Source organism: Fundulus heteroclitus, chromosome 12 (assembly GCF_011125445.2).
Source record: "Fundulus heteroclitus isolate FHET01 chromosome 12, MU-UCD_Fhet_4.1, whole genome shotgun sequence".
Taxonomy (NCBI): Eukaryota; Metazoa; Chordata; class Actinopteri; order Cyprinodontiformes; family Fundulidae; genus Fundulus; species Fundulus heteroclitus.
The window spans coordinates 18,074,680-18,089,186 of NC_046372.1; the positions used below are offsets into that span (position 1 = coordinate 18,074,680).

The 14,507-nt window shown below is 38.6% G+C and overlaps 1 protein-coding gene across 8 annotated transcripts in view; it reads right to left on the reverse strand.

Moving 5' to 3' along the window:
• The window catches only part of taok3a (TAO kinase 3a), a 74,706-nt gene that overhangs the window by 19,480 nt on the left and 40,719 nt on the right, over window positions 1-14,507 (reverse strand). For all 8 annotated transcript variants that reach the window (XM_036144099.1, XM_036144100.1, XM_036144098.1 and 5 more), the window contains exons 6-11: window positions 14,420-14,465; window positions 13,289-13,385; window positions 12,385-12,498; window positions 10,815-10,906; window positions 10,545-10,638; window positions 5,339-5,420 (exon numbers count right to left, since the gene is read on the reverse strand). In XM_036144099.1, coding sequence (XP_035999992.1) covers window positions 5,339-5,420; window positions 10,545-10,638; window positions 10,815-10,906; window positions 12,385-12,498; window positions 13,289-13,385; window positions 14,420-14,465 — 525 coding nt within the window. The remainder of the gene's footprint in view (window positions 1-5,338; window positions 5,421-10,544; window positions 10,639-10,814; window positions 10,907-12,384; window positions 12,499-13,288; window positions 13,386-14,419; window positions 14,466-14,507) is intronic.

Consider the following 14,507-nt stretch of genomic DNA (forward strand, 5'->3'; position numbering starts at 1 on the left):
TTGTAGATGAGCACTGGTGTTTCGACAAAAAAGTCATTGTTTTAAGACTTTGGATGAGCACTGTCATGTCTAGTTTGTTTTATATACTGCATGTATTTGATTCTCTCTTCACTGAGCACTACAAACGTTCCCATCACTAGAGGGCGCCTGTAGGTTGCTTATGCTGAGAGTCTCAGCACCCCATATTCTCCACTACCCTCATTATATAGAAGATTACCCTGAACACTGACTTTCTTTAACACTTTAATCACTTTTTACTTCAGTTAAATTCTAAAATACACTTGGCCTTTGACAACAAGTTGATGGTAACTGTTAAATCCCATCAAGAAAAGCATCAGTTGAAAATTAATCAGACCAATAATTTGAAAGCTTTTGTCTTGTAATGTAATTTTTGAAAGATTTTACACTCTAAAAAAGGTACATATTTCAGAAACAGTATCAGGTAGTGACTGTTTCCCACAATAATTGTGCACAGACAATAATAATACTTTAGGTAATACATGATGTTTTCTTTAACACTTTTTTCTGCTGTGGAGGAACTTGTAATCTAGGTGAGGTGGAATGTGTTGCAGGTTGGGATAATCATGTGTTTGCTTGGTCACAGTAGATGTATTTGTGACAAAAAAGGGTTGAGGTCTTTATTTTTCTGTAACACTATTTTTAGCGCTTTACTGTACAGACACAAAAAAAAAAAACTGGGTAAAAAAGACAAACGGAAAGGATCTCCAGTACATCCTCCTCCCACCACATCACACACACTCACAGATTCACACTTTCTCTGAGTCGCTCTCATTCATAAAACATTTAAAGGTCTAATGGATGAAATGTATGCAACCTGAAGATGCAGAAATAGAACGTATACGCTACCTAAAAAAAGGACCATTTTTGTTCTATTTGTAGCCCTTTCTCTCATTCTGTACACCGTCTTCTCCGAGTGACAGATGCTGGTGTAATGGGTTAGCCAGGACACAAGGGAGTGACATCACACTCTGAAAATAGCAAGAGAGATTGTCCCGCTTTTTTTTGACGGGTCTACAGTAGATCAGAAAGTGGGTGGTTTGCTGAACCTTCCACACTGAACAGTTAAAAGTCTGAATTAATGTCACCATAGAGTTAAGGTGAGAAAGTGTGACAGACTTCCTATAGCTGCTTCTCCAAATGTAAAGGGTCTTGCTGTAAAGAGCCATGCTTAAAGATTTACCATGTTAGGCATCATACATTTATGAGGTTAAAAGCATTCCAACTCTTTAGCTTTTTGATATATCATACTGGCTATCCAGCCGTCTTTTCAGTTTTTAAAGAAATTGTTTTTGCAAATTGTCACTGTACCATTAGTGCCTTAAATTTTGACCTCCGTTAAAGGTAACAGTCCTGAAGCTCACCATTTAATATATTTCTCATCTATATAAAAAAGGTCAAAAAGTTTTAAAATTGACCTTTGTGAGGGTTTTTTTTTTCAGATTAAAAGAAGGGTTGAAATGTTGGGCAGGTAAAATGTTAATTTAATGCTCTGCTACTATGCAGGTCAGACATTCACATAAACTAAACACATGCATGGGTTTTACAGCTAACTTTAATGTATTTTTAGAAATAAAAATTTGAGCGCAGACGTTTGAATTTACTGTGGATTAAGCTGAGAACATTAAAGAACATTAAACAAACTCCAAATCCAAAATGACTCAAAATGTTTACAAAGTTCTGGCCATGGAGCAGTGAGGTTTAGGTGAAGCTGGAGGTAGTCCTCCATTTCCATTACACCCCCAGTATGATGCAACCACCACACTTAACAGCTCACACAGCGTTCTTAGTTTTAAAAGCCTCTCCTTGACTTATTTAAAGAATATATACATCAACATTTTTACTGTAGCTCAACCTTTGTCTTGTCTGACCATGTAACTTTTCTCCAGGAGGCATTTGGCTTGTCCATTTGGCCAGCTGCAAATTTCAGGCGTTAAATTGAGGGTGTTAGCTTGAAGTAGGTGCTGTTTTTTTCTCGGCAGGCGCCCTCCCGGCACTCTTCACTTCCCCAAGACACTTTCAACATCTTGCAGTTTACGATAGGCTTTAACCTTTGTGGTTCCTATTGTCCCCAAACATGCTAACCAATTTCCTTTCCTCTGAGGGTGAACGTCGGGGTCAAATGATTGATACTTGGACTTAATTGGGGTTTTTTCAACAAAGGAACAATTTCAAAAATATATTAAAACTGGGACGAGAGTAGTGTAGCAGTTAAGCTACTCAAATAGGATTTCAAAAGCCAAAACTTCAAACCTGATGCAGATTTAATGAAACATCCTGTTAAAACATGTTGATGGCAGAAAAATGTGCTTGGTGAAGGCACACCTTCCAAAGGGACATTCAATTAAATATTACTGGGGGGGGGAGTGAATAGATTTGAGCCTGTATGTTTAATTTTGAACTTGTTTGGATTAGGCAGTCAGACTTTGGAGTTGTGACATCCTAGTTTTTAAAATTTGCAAATAAAAATAAATAAACAATAGGTCCATAATTCAGGTGTTTTTCTATGGATAATAACGACAAATAAATGCTTCTAGTTCCTAAAATATGAGATCTGCCGTCTTAAATTATCTTATTTGAAATGATACTTTTATACTCTGGGGATTTACTACTGTACATCATCTACAGATTTCTGACATGTTTCTTCCTTTTAAACAGCTTGCAGCGGTATATGCCTATGTGTGAGTGAGCCGTCAGAGGAAGAGCTGGCACATTAATGTCTGAGAAGACAAAACCCATTATTAATCAGAAAATAATAACATGTTCCCCCCAAGAGTTTCACACGAAACCAAAACTGAATTAAGATTCTTTAAGTTTGTAATTTGCAGTTAGGGTTTGGTAAGGAACGTCAGGAAGAGAACAAAGTCCCGTCATTAGACAGTTCACAGCTCCTGATGTGACTGCTACATAACCTCACACCTTTCCCACACCACCTGAAGCGAAGGAGGTGTCGCCAGTCTCAGTAGGGCTCTGTGTGCTTGAGTGTGATCATCAAGAACATAAAACTCTTAGCGGGCCAATAGGATTACCTGTTGGCCGCACAAACAAGATAAACTCAGCAACAACAGGAAAACTCAGTGAACATTCATGATTTAGATAAACAGATGTACATTGTTATTACAACAAATGCATAAAGAAAACTGCAGATAAACTGCATGTTTCATATACTTTTGCCTTTGCTGGACCATTGTGGGCAAATAAGCAAAAGATTTAGATCAAAAGTTTAAACTTGTGACTGGAAATAATTCCCAACAAAATTCCACTATTAAAGTCCCTTGTATGTAGCGCTTACAATCGTCAGCACAATATTTCCATATATCTACCAGTCAAATGTTTAGACTCACCTTCTTGTACAATGGATTGCCTTTCATTATAGTGCTACCTTTAATGTTTGCTTTTAGTTTGTATTTTTCCATGTTCAATTTTGTTTCTACATTTTATTCCTACTTGCTTTTATTCTGTCCCCCCCCCCCTGTATTTTAATCATGTAAAGCACTTTGCATTGTCTCTGTACTGAAATGTGCTATACAAATAAATTTGCCTTGCCTTACCTCTGAGAACTCCTTCAAGACTTGGAAAACCGACTCAGGAGACTACCTCATGAAGCTCATCGAGAGAATGCCAAGAGTGAGCAATATATATATATATATATATATATATTAGGGCTGGGCAACGATTAAAATATTTAATCGCGATTAATCGCCCTGATTAATCGCGATTAATCGCGATTAATCGCATTGTATTTACAAACTCCAAGAATGAATTCAAAAGTAGTGTAAAGAGCACTTTTATTTTAATGTTCTGCTGCCATATGAACAAAAGTGTTGTAACATTTGTAGCACTTATTTTATACTGGATATTTTCAACCCATCTATTGAATTTAGTGCACTAGTTGATCTTTTCTTCATAAGAGAACAGCAAGCACTGCAGCCAAAATATGGCCTTTTTTGACCTGCTGTATATTAGCCAGTCCCTAAGCTTGATGTATCATGAAACTGTTGACCTTTTGGGTTTTGTGGTTTTTATTTTATTATTACAATTAAATAATAATATAATAATAATAATAATAATAATAATAATAATAATAATAATAATAATAATAATAATAATAATAATAATGTTATGTTCAGTGTTTTTTCGCTAATCCACCTCTTATATATTTCAATCCTTATGTAATTTTGTCTGTGTTGTGTGCACCTGCCTGTTGCTTTAATCCTATAAATTTCCCCGTTGTGGGATAAAAAAAGGATTAGCTAATGTTATCTTATCTTAAATAACACTTTTTAATATATGTACTGGGTTCTTTCAAGGTCTTAATTACATGTTATGTGTGGGCTCCAGTAACATACATCCATCCATCCATCCATCCATCCACTGATCTACCTGGATGTTCCCTGGAGGACTGAAACGCCTCAGTCAGAGACGTCTGTGGGTCTGTCGGCAGTGAGAGAAGTTTCGTCTTCTCTCTCCGTTTCTGGGGCTCGACGTTTTCATGTTTTTTCACGTGCTTAGATAAATTTGTTGTGTTTCCACTGAAATGAACCGGCTTTTTACAAAACATACAGCTTGATTTAATTTACGGTATTAAAATAAAGCCGAACGGTGCTACTTCCACTGTTCATGTTTTTTCGCTGCTGCGTTCTCTCTCAGCTGTTTGTGTATTAAGTTTGTGTGAGAGCTGAGTGCGCGGTTCAGGCTGAGCCTGCGTGCTGATTGGCTGGCGCCGCTGAGCCATGTACGAGAGGGGAGGGGGAGCGGGAGAGTGCTGCCGTGACAGCGCGCTGCAGTCAGCGCACCTGCTGACTGACACTGACTGAAAGCATGTGAGCAACATGCGTTAATGCGCGATAAAATAAATATCGGCGTTAATAGTCTAATGAATTAACGCGAAATTAACGCGTTAACTTGCCCAGCCCTAATATATATATATATATATATATATATATATATATATATATATATATATATATATATATATATATATATATATATATATATATATATATATATGCTTAGAATACTACAGTTATATCAAAGGAATGTATAGACAGCTAACAAATAAACCTGTTATGAAAGACCAAGACTGCAAGGCATGAAAGAGGAAGCAGAGCTGCCGAAAAAAGGAAAAAAGACACAAGGAAATAATAAGCAACTCTCAGCAGGATGCCCTATTCTTGCACTTGAAGAAGACACTGTGTGTGTGCTTGCGTATTTGGGGGAGCTGTGGGTGGATGGGAGTGACTCATCCTGGGGGCTCAGGGACTGACTGAGACAGGAAGTGAGGTCATAGCTGTGAGGGTAACAGAGGAAGCCCACTCACTCGTAGCAGCTCCCCTGACGAGGGTCTGTCCTGAGGAATTTTCAGTAGGCAGAAGTCAACAAAGTTCCGGAAGGCGTCCGACCTGGAAGGGTTGGGATATTTAAATATAGGTCAACAGTTATCCTCAAATCAAATACATTAAAATGAGAAAAAAAAAAATCAACCAATGGGAATAAACAAAACAACATAAAACCAAACATGGATTATATAAATAAGTAGAGCAATAAAAATACAGGCCATTGGAGATGTGGGACTCCACTGATCTAAAAATATGCTTTAAAGCGCATTACAGAATAAAACATCATGTTAATGGGGGGGTTGAGATAAAGTAGCCCCCGATGGCTGTTAGGATTTTAATGAAATTAATATGCAAATCCAGGGTCGTAGACGGGTCAGAACAAGCGCAAGCGCCGCACTTTCCAGCCGCCTCTCCTCACCTAAACTTGCATTGCTCTTCCTATCGGAGGCTGACCAATGTCCACGAGCGCACGTGTGACGTGCCAATGTGTGGACACAGTGTGGCCTTGTGTTTGGGTACAGAACACTATTGAGCTAATGTCTCCACTAGTTTTATCTGGCTGGATGTTGCTAATGCCTCGGGCAGCTGGAGCTCCTCCAAAAATACCACAAACCATGTGCAGTCCCACACAATCAGTCACTTCAGCACGGCGCTGGAAACCAAAGCTAATTTTACAACAGGTGTTACAACAAGCTTTCAGGAAACTAAAATCAAAGCAACTTTTTTTCACTCAAGTTTTAAAGATGTGTTTATGTCACACAGGTCTGTGGGCTAAAAATAATACGAGGTATTTAGTTAAACCATGACTACAAGACAAAGATTACTAGTGTTTGCACCGGACCAATATTTAAGACTTACATTTATATTAAGTTATATTAAGATAAAGTGCCTTGCAAAAGTATTCACACCACCTTGAGCTTGTGATGTTAGTAAAACAACCAAGGTGTTTGACCTAACAGATCAACACAAACAGTGAAGAAAAAGGAAAATCGTGCACGGTTTTAAAAAAATTTTTTAATTAAAATTGGATTCAGCCTTCATGATTTATTAATTGCCAGCCCACCATTTGCTGCAAAAGGAGCTGCTACCCTATAGTGATACGTCTCTACAACATCTACACACACAAAGACTGAAATTCTTGCCTGTTCTTTGTAAAATAGCTCAAGCTCAGTCAGATGGGATGAAGGGTATGTGTTAATGGCAAATTTCAAGTCTTACAACAGAATCGCACCTGAGTTAGACTTTAACTAGGCCATTCCGACACATCAATGTGCTTTGGGGTAACTTTGGCTCAATGGGAAGAAATGTTTGCAATCAAAAGTTGTCGATTCCAGCTTCCTCCTCTGCCATATGTCGATGAGCCCCGGGGCAAGGCACTTAACTCCAAGTTGCCTTCCAGTAATGGTGCAGAAATATGAGCATGTTAGTCAGAATGACTGGGTGAATGTGTCTGTTGTAAATGGGATTAAGCGCTCAGCATGGCTATTAAAGTGTGATATAAATGTAATCTATCATTTGACCCTAATCATTCTCTTTGTTAAATGTTGTGCCCCCTCCATGCTTGTGGCACACGGCAGACATCTTTTTATGGCTTATCGTATCCAACGTCTTTCTCCTCACCACTCTTTCATGAGAGGCAGAGAAGTCAAGTAGATGACTAACAGTTACTGTCAACAGATTCTCCCACTTTCGTTGTTAAGCCACAAAGCTCCTCCAGAATTGACTTAGATCTCTCAGCTGCTTCTCCAGCTCAATGGTAAGATTGGTTGTCTTGGAAAGCTGTGGGTTCAATTCCAGCTTCCTCCTCAGTCGCATGTTGATGTGCTCAGGGAAAGGTACTTAACCTTAACTCGCCAACTTGTGTTTCGGTAAATGAATGTGGGCACATTTGATTGAAAGTGGGTAAATGGACCTTTTAAAGCACTCTTCTAGTCATACGACAACTCAAAGTGCTTTATACTAGAGTCGCATTCAGCCATTTGCACTCACTAAAACACTCATAAGTGCCTTGCCCAGGGGCACACCGGCACACGACAGGAGGAAGCTGGAATACAAACAACATACTTCGGATTTTAAGACGACTACCCTTTCCCCCGTGCCACGGTTGGCCAGTGGGTTTAATGTAAAGCCTTTAGAGTGGACAGAATGACCTAAATTAGCATTCAGTACCTCCAAATCAAATAAATATAATTATTTCTTTACTGAAACAGACATTTAAAAAGATAATCAAATCACCTCTATGGAGGGTACACCAAAAGCATTCTTAGTGACAAAAAACAACCTACAGTAAGAGCACACAGGGCTTCGTAATTTGCCAGATAAATCAGGCATAAACATGTCAAAGAGCATGATAGCATCTGGTAGCACTGCAGGCCATAGCTCAAATAAATCAAAGTGCCACATGAGATGAGATGGTGTTGCAAAGAGATAGGAAAAGGCTGCTTGAAAACTGTTGGTCTAAATTAAATCTCCCAAAAAAAAAAAAAAACAATTGATGTCTGGAAGGATATTCCCAAGAGAATCTATTAACATTCACAGTGAGGAGTTGTGAAGTTCAAAGCTCCAAAGAAATGCATGAAGGGGGCCATTTCTCTCCTTAAAACAACAACTAATGTGTGCCTGGATGAACGTTTTATTTTAACTAGACAAGGAAAAACAAGTTCATTTAAAACTACAGGAACATTTTTGAATTATTCTCCTGCTTTGTGTTGATGTTAGCATTTAGCTAAGCTCCCAAGTCTTAGTCTGGCTGTTCCCAACAAAAACAGTTTTTCACATTTGCTTTATGTCACTGTTTCAGCTTCAAAAATGTGCTCTTTGGTATTGGTATTAAATGAACATTTAGAAGAATCCAAAAGATGTATATAGGTGCTGATCATTAGAATATCATGAAAAAGTAGATTTCTGTTCAGTAATTCAATTCAAAAAGGGCAACTTGTATATTATATTTATTCATTCCACACAGACTGATATATTTCTGATGTTTCTTTCTTTTAATTTAACGATTATAACTGACAACTAATGAAAATCCTAAATTCAGAATCTCAGATAATTAGAATGTTACATAAGACCAAAACAAAAAAAGGATTTGCAGAAATGTTGGCCAACTAAAAGGTATGAACATGTAAAGTCTGAGCGCTCAATACTAGTTGGGCTTCCTTTTCCCTGGATTACTGTAGCAATGCAGCGTGGCATGGAGTCCATCAGTCTGTGGCGCTGCTCAGATGTTGCTCTGATAGTGACCTTCAGCTACCATCATTGCATCTTTTTCTTCACAATACCTCAGATTTTCTCTGGGGTTAAGGTCAGGCAAGCTTGCAGGCCAATTAAAAACAGGGACACCATGGTCCTTAAACCAGGAACTGGGTGCAGGTGCCAAATGAAATTTGCATCTCCATAAAGTTGGTCAGCAGCAGGGAGCATGAAGTGCTCTAAAACTTCCTGGTAGACGGCTGCATTGACCTTAGATCTCAAAAAACTTTTATCATTCTCTCCCTTTTATCTCCTCTTTCTTTCACCTCTTCTTTCTTTTTTTTCCTCTTCTTGTTCTTCCTTTACTCTCCTACTTTCCCATTGTAGTGTCCACATAATTTGAAATACTCCCTGCATGAATCACAAGAAAACTATTTACATGCATGAATCAAGCGGAGCACTATGGCGAAAGCGGTAATGCTCCACTTGTGAAAGTAAAATCTGTCGAGCTCTATTTGGCATTAAGACAACAATTCTTATTGCCACATTGCTAGACAGGACACTGGGAATAAATAAATAAATAAATAAATAAATAAGATCTCAGAGAACTCAGTGGACCAGCAACAGCAGATGACATGGGACCCCAAACCATCACTGGCTGTGGAAACTTTACTTTGGACCTCAAGCAACGTGGATTCTGTGCCTCTCCTCTCTTCCTCCAGACTCTGGGATCTTGACTTCCAAAGGAAATGCAAAATTTGCTTTCGTCAGAGAGCGTGACTTTGGACCACTCAGCATCAGTCCGGTCCTTTTTGTCTTTAGCCCAGGTGAGACGCTTCTGATGCCGTCACTTGTTCAAGAGTGGCTTGACACCAGGAACGCTGCAGCTGAACCATGTCCTGCATACATCTGTGTGTGGTGGTTCTTGAAGCTCTGACTCCTGCTGCAGGCCACTCTTTGTGACCCTCTCCCACATTTTTCAGTGGGTTTTGTTTCACAATCCTCTCCAGGGTGCGGTCATCCCCTTTGCTTGTACAATTTTTTTCTACCACATCTTTTCCTTCCCTTCGCCTCTCTGTTAATGTGCTTGGACACAGAGCTGTGTGAACAGCCAGCCTCTCTAGTAATGACCTTTTGTGTCTTGCCTTTCTTGTGGGAGGTGTCAATGGTTGTGTTTTGGACAACTGTCAAGTCGGCAGTCTTCTTCATGATTGTGTCGCCTGCAGAACTAGACTGAGAGACCATTGAAAGGCCTTTACAGGTGTTTTTGAGTTAATTAGCTGATTAGAGTGTGGCACCAGGTGTCTTTAATATTGGACCTTTTCAAAATATTCTAATTTTCTGGGATAATTAATTTGGGGTTTTCATTAGTTGTTAGTTATAATCATCGAAAATAAAATAAACACTATGAATATAAAACAAGTTTCACTTTTTGAATAGAATTACTGAAAATAAAATCTACTTTTTCATCATATTCTAATTATATGACCACCACCTTTATAATTTCTGATATGTACATTGTACATTGCAAACCCAGTCATACCCTTTGCACTTTTCAGGTTTTGTCACTTTAAACTATAAATGCATTGTATTTTGATAGTGCACAATTTTTACAATAAAAAAAGAAATTAGGAGTGTGACGCGCATTTAAATCCATCCCCTTACTCCTAATTAGCACCTAATTATTGCTTGTTTGTAATGTGATTACAGTATAAATACAGCTGTTCTGTGCAGACCTCAGAGGTTTGTCACACATCTCTGAGTACGTTTCAATCCATCATGTGAAAATGGAAATAGCTTGATATAACTGCAGGACAGTTATTAGCTACAGGCTCCACTAATATTCCTTTAGAGGAGAGCGACAAAAGGTGTCATGGCTTTCTTTCAATCATGAAAACCCATTTAAACTTTGCCACATACCATGTAAAGGACACAGATATCATGGTCAGATGAGATCAAAATGAAAACATATTTGACGGAGTTGCTTAAACTCACCACTCATTTGACTGCAGTGTGGGAGAGTCGTTCTGTGCGATGTGATATAAGGCACTCATGGCATTCATGTTGAACAAGGGAGGTTTGCGCTCCGCTGAAACAGGAACAGAGGTGAGAGTGAAAGTCACATGGTTTAATTCTCCTGCCAAAGTTTTGAAAATGACCAATCAGGTTCTCCCAAATTGATTGACTACTTGCTTTGCACAATAACTTATAATTTATAATCAACGTCAATGTTTTCATCAAGCTCTTGGAAGGTATTTTGCTTACCCAGTTCAATACAGGTGATCCCCAGCGACCAGATGTCCACTTTACCTTCATACTGACCCTCGTCCATGGCTAAAATCACTTCTGGGGCCATCCTGTGAGCAGAGATGGACACATGCAAACACCAACTCTATTAAATACGAGGGGGAAAAAAGATCCATGAAAATTTTATAATCTGCTAAGCTTCTCAAAGCTTTTTAAGACTCTGGTATGCTCTGATAGCAGCTCAGTTTTTGGAATGTGTTCCTATAAATGAGTGTGTCACGGTTTTTGTGCATAAGATAACTTGTCCAACTCTTTCAAAGCTTTTCGTTTACCATCAAATATGCAAAAGACGTGTGAGACAAAAAATTTTTGAGCTTAAGGTGGTGCTGATTTTACTGTGAAAAACAGATGAAGTCATCTAGTTTAGAGTAGTTGCTAACTAGATGTAAAAACTGGATTCTCTGATAAATAAAGTGAAACCACACAAAGACATTGAACAATTATAAAAACTAATCAAATCTGAATTTTGGGACTTGTTTCTTTATAGGCTGCATCGATATAGAGAAATATATAAGACATTTTTTCTGCATAAAATGATTTATCAGGCAGTTCCAGCACCAGGAGTTTTAGAGTAATTTCTTAGATGACCTATAACACAAAGACACAACTAGACATAATTATGTCCAGTTGTGTTAAAGCAGACAATGAAGAAATTATGTCTAGTTGTGTCTTTGTGTTATATGTCATCTGTGTGCATCCTAAGCTGGTGTCTCTCTCAAAAAATGTAGGTATGGTAACAATAAAGATTCTTGATTAAAGTTAAAAGTTTAAACATGAGCTACAAAAGGCAAAATTTTTACTTCTAAGCACTCTTGTTGCTAAAATTTTCATCTCATCGCTCTACAAATATCAAAAACCAGAATCTATCCTAAATTCATAAGAGAGTGAAATGTGAAAAAACCCAGCAAGACTGAGCCCATTGTTTCATTATTTTCACAAATAAGGTGATTGTTAGTCTTATAAAATTAAAAGTATTTTAACAAGGTTTGTTAGAAAAGTTACCTCTGTCCTCTCAGCAAATAAATTAAAGGTAGAGTGGACAATCTTTTTCAGTTTTGAGTTTCAGGGGTATCCATTGGTTGTCCCACATGTCAATCATTCTGACGCGGTCACGTAACACCAGTGTGCGTACACACTGAGTTCTGTGTTAGTTTCCACTTGCTGGCTGCACGTGCACACTTCTAGTGTTTATGTATCCAGTTAGCTTAGCGGTTAGCTTCGGTTTCAGCAGTACGTTGTAGCTCCACTTCTCTCTCAGTGTACTTTGAAAATGACTGAAAGTCGCCAGAAACAAACTGTCTTACAGGTTTATGAGGAGAAGAGGAAGACCTGAGTAGAAAGAAATAAGACCAGAGTGGATTTGGGGGATTTTTTTCCCACACAATCCCCCTGAGGAGCGGAAGAGCAGGTAAGATGGTCTTGCGCATCCGCAGTTATTCAAAAAGGGACTTTGGTGTTTCTGGAAAGATCGTCCACTCTACCTTTAAGGCGTGCCTTCTATTTTGTTTCCTGTGTTGCGTGTACTGACCAGTAAGGTGTTCCAACAAAGGAGTTGGCAGGTGAGGCAATGGAGGCAGAGCCAAAGTCAGCCAGTTTGACTAGACCCAGCTCAGTCAGCAGGATGTTACCAGCTTTCACATCTCTGGATGGTAATACGGGCATGAGGGAAGGAGGAAAAAAAGTGACATCACATTGATTAATCAGCCAAAATGAAAGAAAATAAACAACCCAGTTCCAGGTAATTGCTAGGAATGCCGACCGATTTATTGCCACATTCCAGGAAGAAAATGTGTAGAAAAAAAACAAACAAACAAAAAAACACTCAACTGAGCTGGGTGTGAAATATGTAAAAACACCCCTCAGGCTCAGGCCGATTTGATCAATGTACTCCAATGCCTATTCTAGAGAGAACACTGACATTTACCCTGGGTGCCAGCATTTAAATAAAAATACAGAACTCCTGTTGGAATTTAAAGGTAAAAATAAAAATTAGCTGCAGGGAGCATAAACTTTGGTTTAGGGTCCATCCCAAAAAGCAGCAGCTCAACGCTTCCACAGAGATCAGCCAATAAAGATGAACTTCCTTATTGCACTCGTTTCTGACACACTTGGCAAGGCGGATGCTTATTTAGAGACGCAATGTTCATTTCAGTCTGATATCATCTGAATATTGCAGCAATTAAAAGAAGCCATGTGACATCACGGCAATCATATCTTTCTGGAATGAAAGATATTACAGACAAAGAAGATGTTTACTGTATATCCACTTTTTTGATAACGATTGCAGACACGAGTGTTTTATGTGACTTGATAACAAACCTTTGCCTTGATAGGGGAAAAAAGGAGTGTCTTTACAAATCTTGAATCATGGGATTTATTCACTGCTGGTTCCAAACAGAAAATGTAAAGCGCAAGCAAGGAAACCAACTCACCTGTGAATCATATTATGGGAATGTAGGTAAGCGAGTCCTAGCAAGGCACCGTGGGTAATGGCAGCAATTTCCATTTCTTGGAGCGGTTTCTTATGAACTTCAGAGACAGAGAAATGGGTTAAATAAAACAAATAAGATGAAATTCCACATAAAGGCTGTTTGCTCCTTGTGGGCTGTTAGTAAAACAAGACTAACAATGTAAAAGATAAGAATTATATTTTGAGTGAGAAGTTTCATGAAGGCTAAAGTCCATATAAATAAAGATAAATAAAAAGATATAGATATAAAGATATAGTTAGCTTAGAGGGCGGAACAGTTAGAAAAGGAACACTGTAAAAAGTTTTAATTGCAAATCTAAGAGACATTGGCCTTAATCTAAGGTGTCATAAAATACAACATGGCAATGAAGAATACAACTAAAATCCTGGACTGCACTTTGCAGTCTTATCTGCTGTAGATCCTGTAGGCGTTTGATCGTCCTCTGACAGAATCAAGCTTAGAATCATAAAAGAGAGCAAATGGCCACAGGAAACAACCTGGGAACTGTTTTTGACCGTGAGTAACAAATGAATATCTGAATCCTCAGTTATGAACGCTTATGAAGGTCACAGTTAGAGTGCCTTGCAAAACGATTCCGCTCCTTGACAATTTTCATGTTTTGTTGCCTTACAACCTGTAATAAAATGGACTGTTTGAGAGCTTATTATTAATTTATGAAGTATTATTTTGTTAATTGTGAAGCAAACCGTAATGATACAAGTCAAATTTACATTTTTCTATCAAAATTCCTCTTTTGGGACAAGGTTAGGGGTATTTTAATACCTCGTTTTTTTCCTGCCCCAGTTGTACAATCAGGTAGTGCTTCGCTAAGCTCTCAAGACTAAACAGAGGCGTTGCAGCGCCACAACAGTGTGATGTTACACACATCAGGCTTGCATCTCGAATTCAGCTGAATGGACAACAGCGTTGTTGACTCAACAGCGCCAGCTTTCATTTTTAGTTCTGTGGTATCCATGTTGCTGTCTGAGACGCGGATCAGCAGAAAATGCATTCTAAGCCACAATCGGCCGGTCCACTTCTATAAGATTGTGCCAAGACGCAGGAAAAGGGTGTGTGACGTCATATGCTCACCCTCTAATAAATCTGATGCGGAGCCCAGGCAATACTCCATCACCAGCTGAAAGAGAAGTAAAAAAGTTAAATGACAGCTCAGACGGTC